At 41.5% G+C, this 15,537-nt stretch overlaps 1 protein-coding gene across 2 annotated transcripts; it reads left to right on the top strand.

The window, feature by feature from the left end:
* The first annotated feature begins 12,285 nt into the window (after window positions 1-12,285).
* Window positions 12,286-14,520, top strand: FKBPL (FKBP prolyl isomerase like). 2 transcript variants are annotated; one of them, XM_044002268.1, is made up of 2 exons: window positions 12,286-12,349; window positions 12,762-14,520. In XM_044002268.1, exon 2 carries the CDS (start codon window positions 12,829-12,831, stop codon window positions 13,894-13,896), a length of 1,068 nt encoding a protein of 355 aa, XP_043858203.1. In that variant the 5' UTR covers window positions 12,286-12,349; window positions 12,762-12,828; the 3' UTR covers window positions 13,897-14,520. The 2 variants fall into 2 exon arrangements, with proteins under 2 accessions (XP_043858203.1, XP_043858204.1); XM_044002269.1 differs by having other exon boundaries at window positions 12,322-12,416.
* Window positions 14,521-15,537: the final 1,017 nt, after the last annotated feature.

Here is a 15,537-nt window from a genome sequence, read left to right on the forward strand (position 1 = left end):
AAATACTAATTCAATTTTTTTTTGTTTTTGCAGGGCAACGAGGGTTAAGTGACTTTCCCAGGGTCACACAGCTAGTAGGTGTCAAGTGTCTGAGGTCGGATTTGAACTCAGGTCCTCTTGAATCTAGGGCTGGTGCTTTATCCACTGCACCACCTAGCTGCCCTAAGACTAATTCAATTTTAAAAGATTTCTTGAGCATCTACAGTGTTCAGAGCCCTAAATTAAACATTTTTGGAGGATGAAGGGAATGGAATATAACTGAAATAGATGCAATCTTTATCCTTAGGGAGTTTCAGGCAACCAAAATGAGAACAATTACAAAGTGATAGATTAAGTACAAAACAGCACAGGGTGAGCAGGGCTGAAGGGACACAGACTAAGGCAGATATAAGATACAGTTAGGATTGAGAGGCTAATGTGGTAAAAGACAAAAAGTTCTGCACCTGCAGTCCAGGTCTTGGCTCCTCTATTTACTTGCTATATGACTATAGTCACCTAACTATGCCACCTACCTCATAAGAGTTACTGCACCTTTAAGGTTTGGGGCGTTCTGCAGGTTTGTTTGTTTTTGTTCAGGTCTATGATTGGCACAGGTGGTGGAACTACATCACACACCTGCATCACCAATGAAAATTTGTATTTTCTCTGCCTTGTCTTCTCTTAGAATCGCCTCGGGGCACAAAGCCAAGGTATGGCTGAGGCAGACCTAGAGCCCAGTTTTCCTGGCTCCAAGGCCAGATCTCCATTTCCTATCTCCTACTGCCCCTAAGTTTGCTACTATGTAAATGTCAATTGTTCCTGTGACTAGGGTTAGGGTGCGGTCCCCTCACAAATGGGCCCCTAGAAAGCTACCCTAGGTTATGAGAACTTTGTGAGTCAGCCCCTAGAAAATTATATAGCTCACAAACACCAACTGATTGCTTACTCTTTTTTTTTTTTTTTTTGGTGGGGCAATAAGGGTTAAGTGACTGGCCCAGGGTCACACAGCTAATAAGTGTCAAGTGTCTGAGGTCATATTTGAACTCAGGTTCTCCTGACTCCAGGGCTAGTGCTTTACCCACTATGCCACCCAGCTGCCCCTGTGCTTACTCTTATTAAAGCAACCAGCAGAAAAAGGAGTTCAAAACAGAAAATACTTAAACATCTTGGCAAAACATAGGACATAAAAGACAAAAGGTCATTTATAGTCAATACAAATTTATTAAAGTCCACAATTACAAAAAGGAAGATAGTCCCTGCCCTCAAGGAGCTTATAGCCTAATGGGGGAAGCCAAAATACAAAATAAAGCTGAAAATTTAAGGGGGTGGAGCAGCTAGGTGGCTCAGTGGATAAAGCACAGGCCCTGGATTCGGGAGGACCTGAGTCCAAATTTTACCTCAAACACTTGACACTAGCTGAGCAAATCATTTAACACTCATTGCCCCCAACACACACCCACACAAAGTGAGGGTGGGGGTGAGGTAGGTACCCCAAAAAGGGACATGGTAAAGAAGTCAGTGAGAAATGTCCCAAAGTAGGGCAGCCAAGTGAGAAATTAAATTTCTGAGGGGAGGTCGATTCTTAGATGGAGGTTTGGAGTTCATGGCCCTACCCTCCAGAATCAAAGAAGTCAAAGAGGGTAGTGATGAGGGGGAGTACCCAGGCTGACAAGATCTCACAGGATGATATAGGATCACACACACACATACACACACACACACACACACACACACACACACACAGAGGATATGCTCTCCCACAGGTTTCTGCACCATCTGAGGAGGAAGGAACACAGATAGATAACATAGATGTAGCCAGAGCAAATCATGCCACCAACGCAGCAGTCTATAAAGTCCTTGGGTACTGTTATTGAGCAAACGGCTTTCTCCATTGAGTTGGGATCTTCTGCTGCTCTTTTCTCTGTTGTGCTATTTTCTTCTGGGTATCTTCACTGATTCCTCCTCTTCTAGAGGCAGCTAGGTGGTACAGTAGATTAAACACTAACCCCTTATTTTAAATTAGGAAGACCTGGGTTCAATTCTGACCTCAGCCACTTAATAGCAGTAGTTGTTTAACCTCTACCTCAGTAAAATGGAGCTCCTAATAGCACCTACCTCCTCCAGTTGTTATTGTGAAGATCAGTTGAGATGATATTTGTAAAGTGCCCAGCAATAATAGGTGATTAATAAATGCTTGTTTCCTTTTTCTACTGGTGTTCAACTGGTTTTATGAGGTGATGTCTCTGGATTCTCTGCTGCCATCTGGTGGATTAAAAGTAGCTTAAGATACCTCTTGCATTATTAGTTCGGCCTAAACTTTTTAACTTGTTTGAAATTGATTTCATTGATTAATATCACTCCAATTAAGTAAAGCATGAGACTCGGTACTTACTGGCATACTCTACTGTGAGGGTAATACTGAACTTTGTCAGAATACAAAGAAATTTGTGGGATTGTTGATTAGACACTCCTATCCATTTTATCTTGGCTCTGCTTAGCCATTGCTAAACACCAGCCCTGGATTCAGGAGGACCTGAATTCAAATTTGACACTTACTAGGTGTGGGACCTTGGGCAAGTCACTTAACCCTCATTGCCCTGATATATATATATAACAACGGATAACTTTGACCCTCTCTTATTAATATCAAGTAAGACATAAAACAGGGAGACATTTTATCCCAGAGATGTCCATTTACCACTATCTTGGAGAATATTCATCATGGAGAACATAATGGTGAAGTTCTCTGGTTTACAGATAGTCCTGTGCTGATAGCATCAAGTCCTGGACCACTATAGAGTTTCCTCAGTGAGATCTTTATCACTCCAAAAAGTGGTCCACTGAAAAGAGGTAGGCAAAAATTAAACAGTAGAGGAAAACCAGGCTACAATGCCTTTGGGAAATTGGTCTGATATATTTCTATCACAAATGTATACATCATACCTTTATGAATGAAAAAGCATTAAGCATTCATTATGTACCAGGCACTTTGTATCTGAGATATTGATGTGAAGATTCTTCCCCAAAATATTTTTTAATTGTAGTTGTACCAATTTTGTTCATGTAAAATCATTTTTAGTTTTAAATAATCATAATTGTCTATTCTGTCTTCTGCTATCTCTCCTATCCTTTGTTTTGTTATAAATTCTCTCCCCAAATCATAGCTCTGAAAGTGTCTCTTTCCATTCTTCCCTAGCAGGGTTTTTAAAAAAATTTGTCCATTTTATTATGGTAACTTATCCACTTAGAGTTCATTTTAGTTTATGGAATATTATTAAACTGAGTGAAATTTCTGCCAACCTGCTTTTCAATTTTTGCCAGCAGTTTTTATCAAGTCGAGAGTTCTTTCCCTTGTGTTCTGTGTTCTTAGGTTTATTGAATACTGGGTTATTCTATTTACTTCTGAGTCTTGCTTATCTAGTCTGTTCCTCTGACATCTTTTCTATTTTTTAATTTTTTTTGTTTTTTTGTTTTTGTGGGGCAATGGGGGTTAAGTGACTTGCTCAGGGTCACACAGCTAGTAAGTGTCAAGTGTCTGAGGCCAGATTTGAACTCAGGTACTCCTGACTCCAGGGCCAGTGCTCTATCCACTGCACCACCTGGCTGCCCCTCTTTTCTATTTTTTAAACAGCACAAAGACTTTTGATGATCTCTGATGTATGATATAATTTTAATTCTGGTATTGTTAACATTCCCTTCATTCTTTTTTTTGTTATTTCTATGGAGATTCATAACAATTCCTTCAAATAAATTTTGAAATGATTTTTAAAAGTTATATAAAGTAACCCCTTGGTAGATTGACATAGCATTAAAATTCTAAATTTTCTTTAAGCCATATCATCATTCATATTTTATTTGATCAGCCATATCATGTGTATCTCTACCCAAAGAGGGATTAATCTGTTCATACCCTTCAAATCATCAATACCACTAATAGGCATATACTCCTAAAGAGACCAAAGGAAGAAGGGAAAGATCCATAGGTACAAAAAAATTATAGAAGCACTTTTTTTTGGTTTTGTTTTGGTGAGGCAATTGGGGTTAAGTGACTTGCCCGGGGTCACACAGCTAGTAAGTGTCAAATGTCTAAGGCCAGATTTGAACTCAGGTACTCCTGACTCCAGGGCCGATGCTCTATCCACTGTGCCACCTAGCTGCCCCTAGAAGCACTTTTGATTGTAAGAAAGAATTGAAAACAGTAGATCATCAATTAGGAAGTAGCTAAACAAATCGTGGTATAGAAATGTAACAATATTATCATGCAAGAAAAAAAAATGACAAAAAGGTCAGATTCACAAAAACCTGGACCAGCTCATATGAACTGTTCTGGGGCAAAGGAAATAGAACCATAGGAGCTTTTTATATAACTTTGAAAAACTTAACTCTGATCAATGTGTACCCTGAATAAGCTCTTAAGCTCCTTCCAATTCCTATCCTCCCATTCAAGTCTTCAGTCTCAAAGCAAGGATGAACCTCCCCCTCAGTGTTCTAAGGATGCCCCTGAAGGGTCAGGGATATCTTTCTCTAATGTGAGGCCCCAATAGTGTGTTTCACTTGTGTGTTTCATTCCCCTAAATCCCCTCACAAAAGTCTGTGATGCACTCTCCCATAAGTACATAGAGAGTCCAGGAGAAAGTGGGGTCAAATTTAGAGACTATATGTGCCAAAGGGGTAACTTACAACTCCAGATTCCTGGAAGTACTTTTCTCTCCTTCATGGGGATTTCAAATAGTTCCCCTTAGGCCTAGTATAGTGTGTTTTTTCCCTAGGATCTTTATGGAGCTGTGAATCCATACTCAGTTTGTCTTTGGCTTTCAACGTAGATACTGCCATCAGTTAACCTAGATATACCACGAGGAAACATATGGAAAGATTAAAAAGTATACACACATATATGTATGTATGTAATATATAGCATACTCATATATGTATTTGGGTTTTTTTTCCATATATGTATTTGTAAAGTAATTTCAGGGAGCAGGGTGAGGAAGCACTACCAAACAGGGAGATCAGGAAAGGCTTTTTTTTTTTTTTATAAGGAGTTGGTTCTTCAGAAGAGACTTGAAGGCAGCTAGGAAATTCATGAGGCAGAGGTGAAGAAGAGAGTCCTGACCCTGGGGGACAAAAAATAGGAACACAGTAACCCACCTATCTCTAACAAAACTTGTGCTGGATTCTGTTAGTAATATACAAAAAGGCACATGATTTTTGTGGGCTTATTTTATTTCCTACTACTTTAGGTTAGGCTTCTCTGATACCATTCCATTGTTTAGTCATTTTTCAGTCATGTCTGACTCTGTAAATTTGGGGTTTTCTTGGCAAAGATATTGTAGTGGGGGCAGTTAGGTGGCGCAGTAGATAAAACACCGGTCTTGGATTCAGGAGGACCTGAGTTCAAATCCAGCCTCAGACACTTGACACTTACTAGCTGTGTGACCCTGGGCAAGTCACTTAACCCTCATTGCCCTGCAAAAAAAACCCAAAAAAACAAATTAATTTTTAAAAAAAGATATTGTAGTGATTTGCCATTTCCCTCTCTATATCATTTTACAGATGAGGAAACTAAGGCAAACAGTGTTAAATGACTTGCCTAGGGTCACAGAGCTAGTAAGTGTCTGAGGCTAGATTTGAACTCAGGAAGAGGAGTCTTCCTGATTCCAGGCCCAGTTCTTACCACTACATACCTAACTGTTATAACTACATGAAAATGTCTCTATTGAACCAATCAATCAAAAAGTTTGACACTAAATATGAAAAGTCCTTGATAAGTTTAGAAGTCCTTAAATGCCACTGGATGAAATGGATTTTCATAGGCAGGATATCTGAAATGATTGAGGGGACTTGGTCAGACTTGTAGGGTTTGTATAAAACTACAAGCTAATTTGGAATTGAGCAGTTGAGCCTCTGGCAGCTTAGAGATAGAAACTGGTCCAGCTAAGCCCCTTCAGAGGAGTCACTTGGAGGGGAAGAGAATGATTTTCTCATTGAATTCTGGAATTTTTTAAGTAAACTAACATGTTGCTGCAAAGAGAAACAATTTCATCTCCTTTTTGCCTACACTTAGTCTTTCAATTTCTTTGTTTTTAATTGCTACAGCTAGCATTTTTACCATTATATAAAACAAAAGTGGAGGTAACACCTTTGGGAAATTGAGGGGTACTTTCGGTGACCCCAGGCTTCTCCCTAAAACAAAGGCCCATGTTGTTAGCAATAATATTTTTTCATTTTATGGTTGTAAGTCATGGAATGCCACCATAGTAATGGTGAAGATTATGGAAGTTCCTACAGAGGGAGACTGAATGGATGTCACAACTGGAAACAAAGATATGAATACTAGGCCTTGACAACTGATTGAATTTAGAGGGTGGGAGAAAATGAGGAATAAGAATGACATCAAGGTTGTGAGCATGGGTAACTGAGAGGATAGGAAAGATAGGAAGAAGAGAAAGTTTGGGGTGGGGGAGATGATGAGTTCAGTTTTGCACATGCTGAGTTTAATTTGTCCATGGGACATCCAGTTCAAGATGTCAATAGGCATGAGATGCATGGTCTAAGAATCATCTGAATATAAATGATAATCATCAGTGGAAGTTGACAAGATTACAACGTGAAATAGCACAGCGGGAAAACAGAAGAGAACCCATGATAGAGTCTTGGGGGACCTCCATGCTTAGTGGACACAATCTTGATAAAGATCTAGTTAAAGAGGCAAAGAAGGGGGTGGCTAGGTGGCGCAGTGGATAGAGTACTGGCCCTGGAGTCAGGAGGACCTGAGTTCAAATTTTTTTTTTTTTTGGTGAGGCAGTTGGGGTTAAGTTACTTGCCCAGGGTCACACAGCTAATAAGTGTCAAGTGTCTGAGGCTGGATTTGAACTCAGGTCCTCCTGACTCCAAAGCAGGTACTCTATCCACTGTGCCACCTAGCTACCCCATAAACTTTTTTGTTTTGTTTGTTTGGTAGGGTCACACAGCTAGTAAGTGTCAAGTGTCTGAGGCCAGATTTGAACTCAGGTCCTCCTGAATCCAGGGCCATTGAGTTCAAATCTTACTAGCTGTGTGACCCTGGGCAAGTCACTTAACCCCAATTACCTCACAAAAAAAAAAAAGAGGCAAAGAAGGAGCAATCTGATAGGTAGGAGGAGACCCAGGACAGAGTCCTCTTTCTGAAGCAGCAAGGGTCCCCAAGGGAGAGATAGGAGGCAATACATGCCAGGCAAGCCAAACCACCACTGAGGGTAACTAGGTGGTGCAGTAGATAGAATACTGACCCTGGAGTCAGAAAGAACTGATTTCAAATCTTATTAGCTATGTGACCCTAGACAAGTCACTTAACCTGCACGTGCCTCAGTTTCCTCAACTGAAAAATGGGGGATCTTAATAGCACCTACCTCCGAGGGTTGTTGTTGGGTTCAAATGAGACAATATTTGTAAAGTGCTTGGCACATAGAAGGTACTTAATACATACTTATTTCCTCACTACCCCTTTGACCACCATCTCTCAGCAGACCCTAATGGAGAGAATTCAAGCCCCTAAGTTCAAACACCAAACACCCAGTCTGACTCCAGGCCAATCCCCACAGCCATCATTGAGGAAAGAAATCATTGTTGGAGAAGGGACTCACCTTCCTCATCATGACCAGCCACAACTACCAACAGCCATACTTCCAACCCAGTGCCCTCAGCCTGGGAAGCAAACCGTGTGCAGATGCAACCTGGCAACTGTGCCCGAAGGTGCCAGAGCCACAGCTACTGAAGCTCCAGGAAAGAAAGTTCTTGTCCCCAAAGCCCTAGGCACTCTCAAATAGTTCAATGTGAAAAGATGGTTATGATTTTATCAATGGGAATGACTTTAAAGAAGCATTATCACCTTCTTTGCCTCTGCTACCTGAGGACCATGGGACCTTACCATCTGACTTACAGTGGAAACCCTCCATATCCCATATGCTCCTTAAGAGCAGGGTCTGTCTTAGTTTTCTATTTGTATCTCCAGAGTTTACCATTGCACACAGTAAGTGCTTAATAAATGCTAAAGTATTCATCCAGTGTCACAAGAATCTAGAGAGAAGAGAGGATCTAGGAGAAGAGAGTGATCAACAGTTTCAAAGGCTGCAGAGAGATTTAAAAAAGGATGGGAACTGAGAAAAGGCCATTAGATTTGACAATTAGAGAGATTATTAGAGAATAATTTCAGTTGAGGGATGATGTTGGAAGCCAGACTGCAGAGAAAAGGAGAGTCCAGATGCAGGGCAGAAATAACTGTTTAGACAACTAGGTACTGTAGTGTATAGTGTACTGACTTGGAGTCAGGAATACCTGAGTTCAAATCTAGCCTCAGACTCTTACTAGCTATGTGACCCTAGCAGGTCACTTAACCTTTCTGTGCCTCAGTTTCCTTATCTAAAAAAATGGGGATAATAGTACCTACTTCACATAATTGTTGTGAGGATCAAATCAGATCACACATAAAGTGCTTTGCAAACTTTAAAGTGTATCTGCAGCTAATAAATGGCTGTTTTCATGCCTTTTAAAAAGTTTTTAGCAATATTCTATTTCATCCCCTTGCTAGGATGTGGACGTTGTAGAGTTAAAGAGGGATGATATATGCCTAATCAATTGGGGATTTGCAGAGTGAGGACACTAGTGGCCAGAGGAAATATTACAAGCTACCGATTTGTCAGAGGGGAGCTGAAGTGCCTTCTAGGCTGGAAGTTTGAGAGTGCTGCCTGGTGGACAACTCAGACAAGCATACCATCAACCTATTAAGGAAAGCACCCATGGTGATGTGGTTAGCTGCCACTACTGCAGTACCCCAAATGTCACATGCATCTCATGTCATAATCTCTGAAGAAATGAAGCTGAAAAATACCTAAAGAGTAAAAGAAATGGCTCGTGAATGTAATCAAAACCCATGAGAAATTACACAGAAGAAGCAGCATAAAGGACATTGCCTCAAAAATATATGCTTAGAAAAAAATGTCAGTCCTCTTTCATTGGTATCAGCCCAATGTCAAGAAATCTAGAGGAAAATTGCCAGCATGATGGGTGGGTTCCCCTATTGTAGATATATAGGAGGACATGGACAAGGATCACTCAGGTTGGGCAGTCATTCTACATTGTTGGAGAGAATATCAATATCACTGCGATCATAGACCCACCGAAGTAATGAAGTTGAGAGAGACATTCAGAAATAAATTGGCAAAAGGGAGTATGTTACATTCCAGAGTAGAAAAATACTGGATTTGGAGTCTGTCAGTCAACAAGCATTTGTTAAGCATCTACTATGTGACGGGCACTGGGGAATACAAAGACTGGGAAAAGAAAGTGAAAATGCCTAGAGTCGAGAGAGAGAGAGAGAGAGAGAGAGAGAGAGAGAGAGAGAGAGAGAGAGAGAGAGAGAGAGAGAGAGAGAGAGAGAGAGCGCGAGCGCTCCGTGGGAGGAACAGAAAGAAGGCCAGCATTGCTGGATCATGGAGTAGGGAGTAAAGTGTAAGAAGACTAGAAAAGTAGGAAGGGACCAAGTTAGGAGGAGGCTTAAAAGCCAAAGGAGGATTTTATATTTGATCCTTGAGGTAATAGGGACAGTACCAGATGTCAAATTGTATTGCAAAGTGGTAATCATCAAAACAATCTGGTACTGGCTAAGAAATACAGTCATGGATCAGTAGGACAGATTAGGTACAGAATATACAGTGCTAAATGGCCATAGTAATCTAAGTGTTTGACAAACCCAAAGATCCAAGTTTTGGGGACAAAAAAAATCACTTTTTGACAAAAATTGCTGAGGAAAACAGAAAGCAGTTTGGCAGAAACTAGGTATAGATCAACGTCTCATACCTATAAGGTCAAAATGGGTTCATGATTTACACATAAAGGATGATATCATATGCAAATTAGGAAACAATGGAATATTTTACCTGCTGTGGATTTATGGGTAAGGGAAAAGTTTATGACCAAACAAGAGATAGAGAGCATTGTGGGATATAAAATAATTTTATTATATCAAATTTAAAAGGCCTTACACAAATAAAACTAATGCAGTAAGGATTAGAAGGGAAGCAGGAAACTGGGGAGAAAATTTTATAGCAAATCTCTCTGCTAAAAGCCTCATTTCTCAAATATATAAAGAACTGAGCCAAATTTGTAAGAATACGAGTCATTTCCCAACTGATAAATGGTCAGAGGATATGAACAGGCAATTTTCAGAAGAAATCAAAACTATCTATATTCACATGAAAAATGCTCTAAATAACTAATGATTAATGAAAATTAAAACAACTCTGAAGTACCACCTCCTACCTATCAGATTAGCTTATATGACAGAAAAGGAAAATTATAAATGTTGGAGGGGATATGGAAAAATGACACTAATTTTTGGTGGAGGTGTGGTCCAACCATTCTGGAGAGCAATTTGGAACTATGTCCAAAGGGCTATAAAACTGGATATACCCTTTAACCCAGTAATACCACTACTAGGTCTGTGTCCCAAAGAGATTTTAAAAAGGAAAAGGACCTATATGTACAAAAATATTTGTAGAAGCTCTTTTTGTGGTAGCAGAGAATTGAGGGGCTGCCATTAATTGGGGAATGGCTGAACAAGTTGTGGTATATGATTGTGATGAAATACTATTGTGCTATAAGAAATGACAAGTAGGATGCTTTCAGAAAATTCTGGATAAACTTACATGAATTGAAGCAAAGTGAAATGAGCAGAACCAAGAGAACATTGTACACAGTAACAATATTGTATGATAATCAACTGTGAGTGACTTAACTATTCTCAGAAATACAACAATCCAAAACAATTCCAAAGGATTTGTGATGAAAAATGCTATTCACCTCCAGAGAAAGAACTGATACAGTCTAAATACAGACTGAAGCATTTCAATTTCAATTTCTTTTTAAAACTTTATTATTTGGGGGGTTTGGGTCTGCATTTTCTTTTGCAACATGGATAATATGGAAATATTTCATATTACTGTACATGTATAATCTATTTCAAATTGCTTGCCTTCTCAAGAAGGGAGCAAGAGAATTTAGAACTCAAGATTTTTAAAATGAATGTTAAAATTGTTTGTTTAGATGTAATTGAAAAAAAAAAGTAAAAGTAAACCATAAAAAAATAGAGGTAATAGGGAACCACTGGAGTTGATTGAATAGGGAGGTGATGTGGTGTGGCTAGACTTACACTTTAGGAAGATTAATTTGATAGCTAAGTAAAAGATGGACTGGAGTAAGGAGAGACTTGAAGTAGGGAAACCAACTACCAGGTTATTTCAAGGAGTCCAGTTATAAGATGATGAGGGCCTAAACCAGGGTGGCAGCAATGTCAGAGGAGAGGTGTCGTGTACAAGAGATGTTACAAAGATTTAAATGCCAGGATTTGGCAACTGATTGGATTGGGGGCGGGGGTTGAAACAGAATAGTTGAGGATGACTCCTAGGTTTTGAGACCAGATGACTGGGAGGATGGTGGTGCAGTAGAGAGTAATGGACAGTTGAAGAACAATCTGGAAAGGAGAAGGGTTTGGGGAAAAGATTGTGAGTCCAGTTTGGACATGTAGAGTTTAAGAAGTCTATAGGTTCAAAATATTCAATAGACAGTCGGAGATGCAAGATGGAGATCAGAACTGTACAAATAGATTTTAGAATTATTAGCATAGAGATGTTAATTTAATCCTGGTTCTGCAAGTATTATTTTATCACTGAAGAGAAATCCCTTATCCTCTCTGGGCCTGTTTCCTCATGTCTAAAAGCCTATGATAACATGACTAGATGATCTCTAGGGTCCCATTTGGCTCTAAACCCAATAATCCAGGTTGGTATGGCCTCAACCAAGGTGAGGATTAGGCCTTTCTGATGAGGAGGCTATACTGGGGAGGACTGGGAGTGGTATGAAGCCTTACACACATGCTTCTCCTTGAATTAAGACCCTGCACCTTTTTGGGAAAGAATTAGGGGTCAGTCAGTCTTCTAACTAGAGTATTCAGTGCCTACTAGTGCTAAGTACTGGGCAGAGTGTGAGCGCCACGTGAGAGTGCAGGGGCTGGGAGCCACGATGGGGTAGAACTCTAATGGGGCTGTGTGCACGGCTAGGGAGCTCAGGACTAGGAACAGGGGGGACCCAAAGAGCCCATGATCTCAGTTAGGTAAAGTGTCATTTCTTCTCCCATCCAGCTGTACCACTATAACTAACATCCTCTAACTCCCGAGATTAAATTGTTGGCTCCTCCCCCCCGTCAGGTTTCCGGTCTAGTGTAATCGATGGCGTTGGTCTAAGGTATTCCTGGTTGTCAAGGAAATGACGTTAGCACACGATGATGTAACTACGGGAAGATTCACTGGTCCAGAATTGGTTACCAGGAGGCCACTAGGTGAGCGACTTGGGGGAGAGGGGGAGGAACTGGCGGTGTCAACGGTCCTCCTACATCCCTCCTAAAGGTGAGACCTGGAGGAAAGTCCTTGGCAGAAAACTCTTGTTGCGTGGGGAAGCCCAGCATCCCCGACTCTCTCCTCAACCATATCGCCTTGGCTTTTCCATTGATTTTTGGCCCTTCCGGCACGTCGTTGCTCCGATTAGCTACTGTCATCGTAGAGAATTCTGGGACTTGTAGTTCCAAGCTGTCCGAGGCAGGACGGGGGGGGGCGGGGTGGAAGCCTAGTTATTTCAGAGGAGCAGGAGCTAGTAAAAGCAAGAGAGTTTGAGAAAAAGATGTCCATGGCCCAGAAGGAGGCATAAGAACGCATTCTGAATTTATTCATGACTCTTTCTGGTTCTCTTTTTAGGTGCAGATCTGAGATCGAGCCCCTAAAGAGTAACCTTCAATCTCTCAAACTGGAATCCCCTGCCAAGATGGAGAGGACGAGCCAGAGCTCATTGAAGTTGTCCCCAGGCAATCTAATAGGAGAGAAAGACATCCTTCAACTGCAGGAAGTTCAGCAGGGGCTTGACCACCCCAGAGAAGACAGGTCCGTGGGGCTGGATTCTGGAGCCCTGCCTGCTGAAGCCCTTTCTGCTGCAACAGACTTAGACCCACAGATTTCTCAAATGGAGGATCTCCAAGCTTTTGATAGAGCTCCTGCTGGGATGAGAGGAGACCCTTTGGAGCCTTGCCGATCCACCAATGAGAATGCAGAGCCACTCCAGTCTCCCATCCTCTGGCACTGCCCTGATGGAAGCTTTGTCAAGAGGATCATGGTTCAGGGCCAGGGCTTGGATAAACCCAAAGGGGGCTCCCAATGCCAGGTTTTAGTATCTGGGCTTCCCCCTGGAGTGGGTCTGCCTGAAGGCTGGACAGAACTAACTGTGGGATCAGGACCATGGAGAGATAGTCCCTGGGGAGAAGTGTTGGAGAAATGCCTAGAAACCATGTGTTCAGGTGAACAGGCAGAACTCTTGCTCCCTGGTGGAGCTGAACCCCCTGCCTTGATCACTCTGGCCTCCTTCACCTTGGGCAAGGATTCTTGGGAGTTGTCAGCCAGGGAAAAAGAAGAGCTAGCTTCAGAGGAGCGAGCTAGGGGCACAGAATTGTTCAGAGCTGGGAACCCCGAGGCAGCTGCTAGGTGCTATGGCCGAGCTCTCCGGCTGCTGCTGACTCTTCCCCCACCTGGCCCTCCAGACCGAACCATACTTCATGCCAATCTAGCTGCCTGCCAGTTACAACTAGGGCAGCCTACCTTGGCAGCTCAGAGCTGTGATCGAGTACTAGAACGAGACCCAAGACATGTGAAGGCACTCTACAGAAGGGGAGTGGCCCGGGCTGCCTTTGGGGAACTGGATGGAGCTGCTGCTGACTTACGGAGGGTGCTGGAGGTGGAACCAGGAAACCGGGCTGCCAGAGAGGAGTTGGGGAGGGTGGTGATCAGGGGGAGAGAACAGGATGCAGGGCTGGCTCGGGGGCTTCGAAAGATGTTTGGCTAATTAAAAATCAGAACTTAAAAGAGAGAACAAAAATGATGTGATTTGTGGTCTATATTGTTAGGGAGAAGGCTTTGGAGTCACATGGATTTAGAAGAGAAAGGGATTGTTGGGTTTCACTTCATATCGGATTCTTCTACTTGCTGACCTGGAAAAATAGTTTCCCTGGCCTTCAGCTTCCATTCTTTCCTTTCACTTTGTGTTCTGGCCTCATTTTCCTCCCTTCACAATCTTGAGCCTGTGGTTGACCAGTTCAGTGATATACTACTAATTTCTACTTGAATCATTGCCACTCCTGATTTGCTACTCCCTAGCTCTGGGTTCATCTCATCATCTGTCTACTGCTAATTATATGTTCAGTACTGAGATTGAGCCCTGCAAATTTATATTATCTAATTTGATCTCAACTGAACCCTCACTGCTCTACTGCAATCCTTTATTTATCCATCTTACAATGGCTATATGGCTATTTCACTATTTCTCAGACTCTCTATTCTAGACCAACACTGGTTTGTTCATGCTATAGCCTTGCTTAAAATATCTTCAGTGAAAGTACAAACTCCTTAGCTTGGCATTTAAATCCTTCAAGAATCTGGCTTCACTAACATTTCTGGACTTTATATTACTCTCCTTGAGTTTTATATTTCAACAAAACTGACCCATTAGCTGGTTTGTGAACTCAACATGCCTTCTCTTGCCTCTGTCCCTTTACACAAAATGTCTGATTCTTATAACTGGAATGTGTTTCCTCTTTACCTCTTAGAATAACTAACTTCATGCCATGTCTGACACAAAGCCTTTCCAGATTCTCTTTAGTTGTTAGTCCTCTCTCCCTCCTTAAATGATCTTTTACTTCTTTATCTGTGGGCATGCAGTAAAGCTTCCAGGAGATGGCCTATGTTTTTCGTTTTGTTGTTGTCAGTGTATCCACAGAGCCTTGCACATATTCAAGGGAATCTGTTAATCTCATTGATTTGATATCCCCCACCCCCATGCATTTCACAACCATTCATGCCAGCCCATCCTGAGCCACTCTTTTTCATGTCCTCCCTTGTTTACCAAAAGGGGTCCACAAAATGTGGTGGGGCCTTCTTTGATTTCTCTTAATGTGGATAAGATGCCAGTAGAGTATTCAGACTGTCCATCTATATTATGAACCCTTGTCCTGGCCACATGGCCAATCTTTTTTTTTGCTTGGATATTTATTTACCTGGGGAATCCTCTATCCCAGTTCTTTGAAGTTCTTGATTTGCTATAAGCTCTAGCCTTTTGCACTCATCATGCATCTCTCCATTTCCCTTTGTGTAGGGCTCATTTTGAAGATTTTAGACTATAAACTTGTCCTTGCATATAATAGGACCCTAATAAGTATTCATAGAATTAAATTGGATCAAGGCTAGCAATTCAAGAAGGGTCAAGATCAGACTGACCAGGAGGGATAGAAAGCCTAAAGTCAGTAAAGGTAGAGTCAGTAGTACACACAGATGAAATAATGTAGGGTAAAGAATACTTACGGGCAAAGTGAGAGGATGTGAGCAGTCATGAGGAACAGCAATTCTGGAGGGCAGAATTAAGTAGCAATAGGTGAAAGTTGTTGAGTTCAAAATAAGTAAACATAAGTAAACATTTCCAAAATTAGAGCTG

The sequence above is a fragment of the Dromiciops gliroides genome, chromosome 4 (assembly GCF_019393635.1).
Source record: "Dromiciops gliroides isolate mDroGli1 chromosome 4, mDroGli1.pri, whole genome shotgun sequence".
NCBI classification, from domain to species: Eukaryota; Metazoa; Chordata; class Mammalia; order Microbiotheria; family Microbiotheriidae; genus Dromiciops; species Dromiciops gliroides.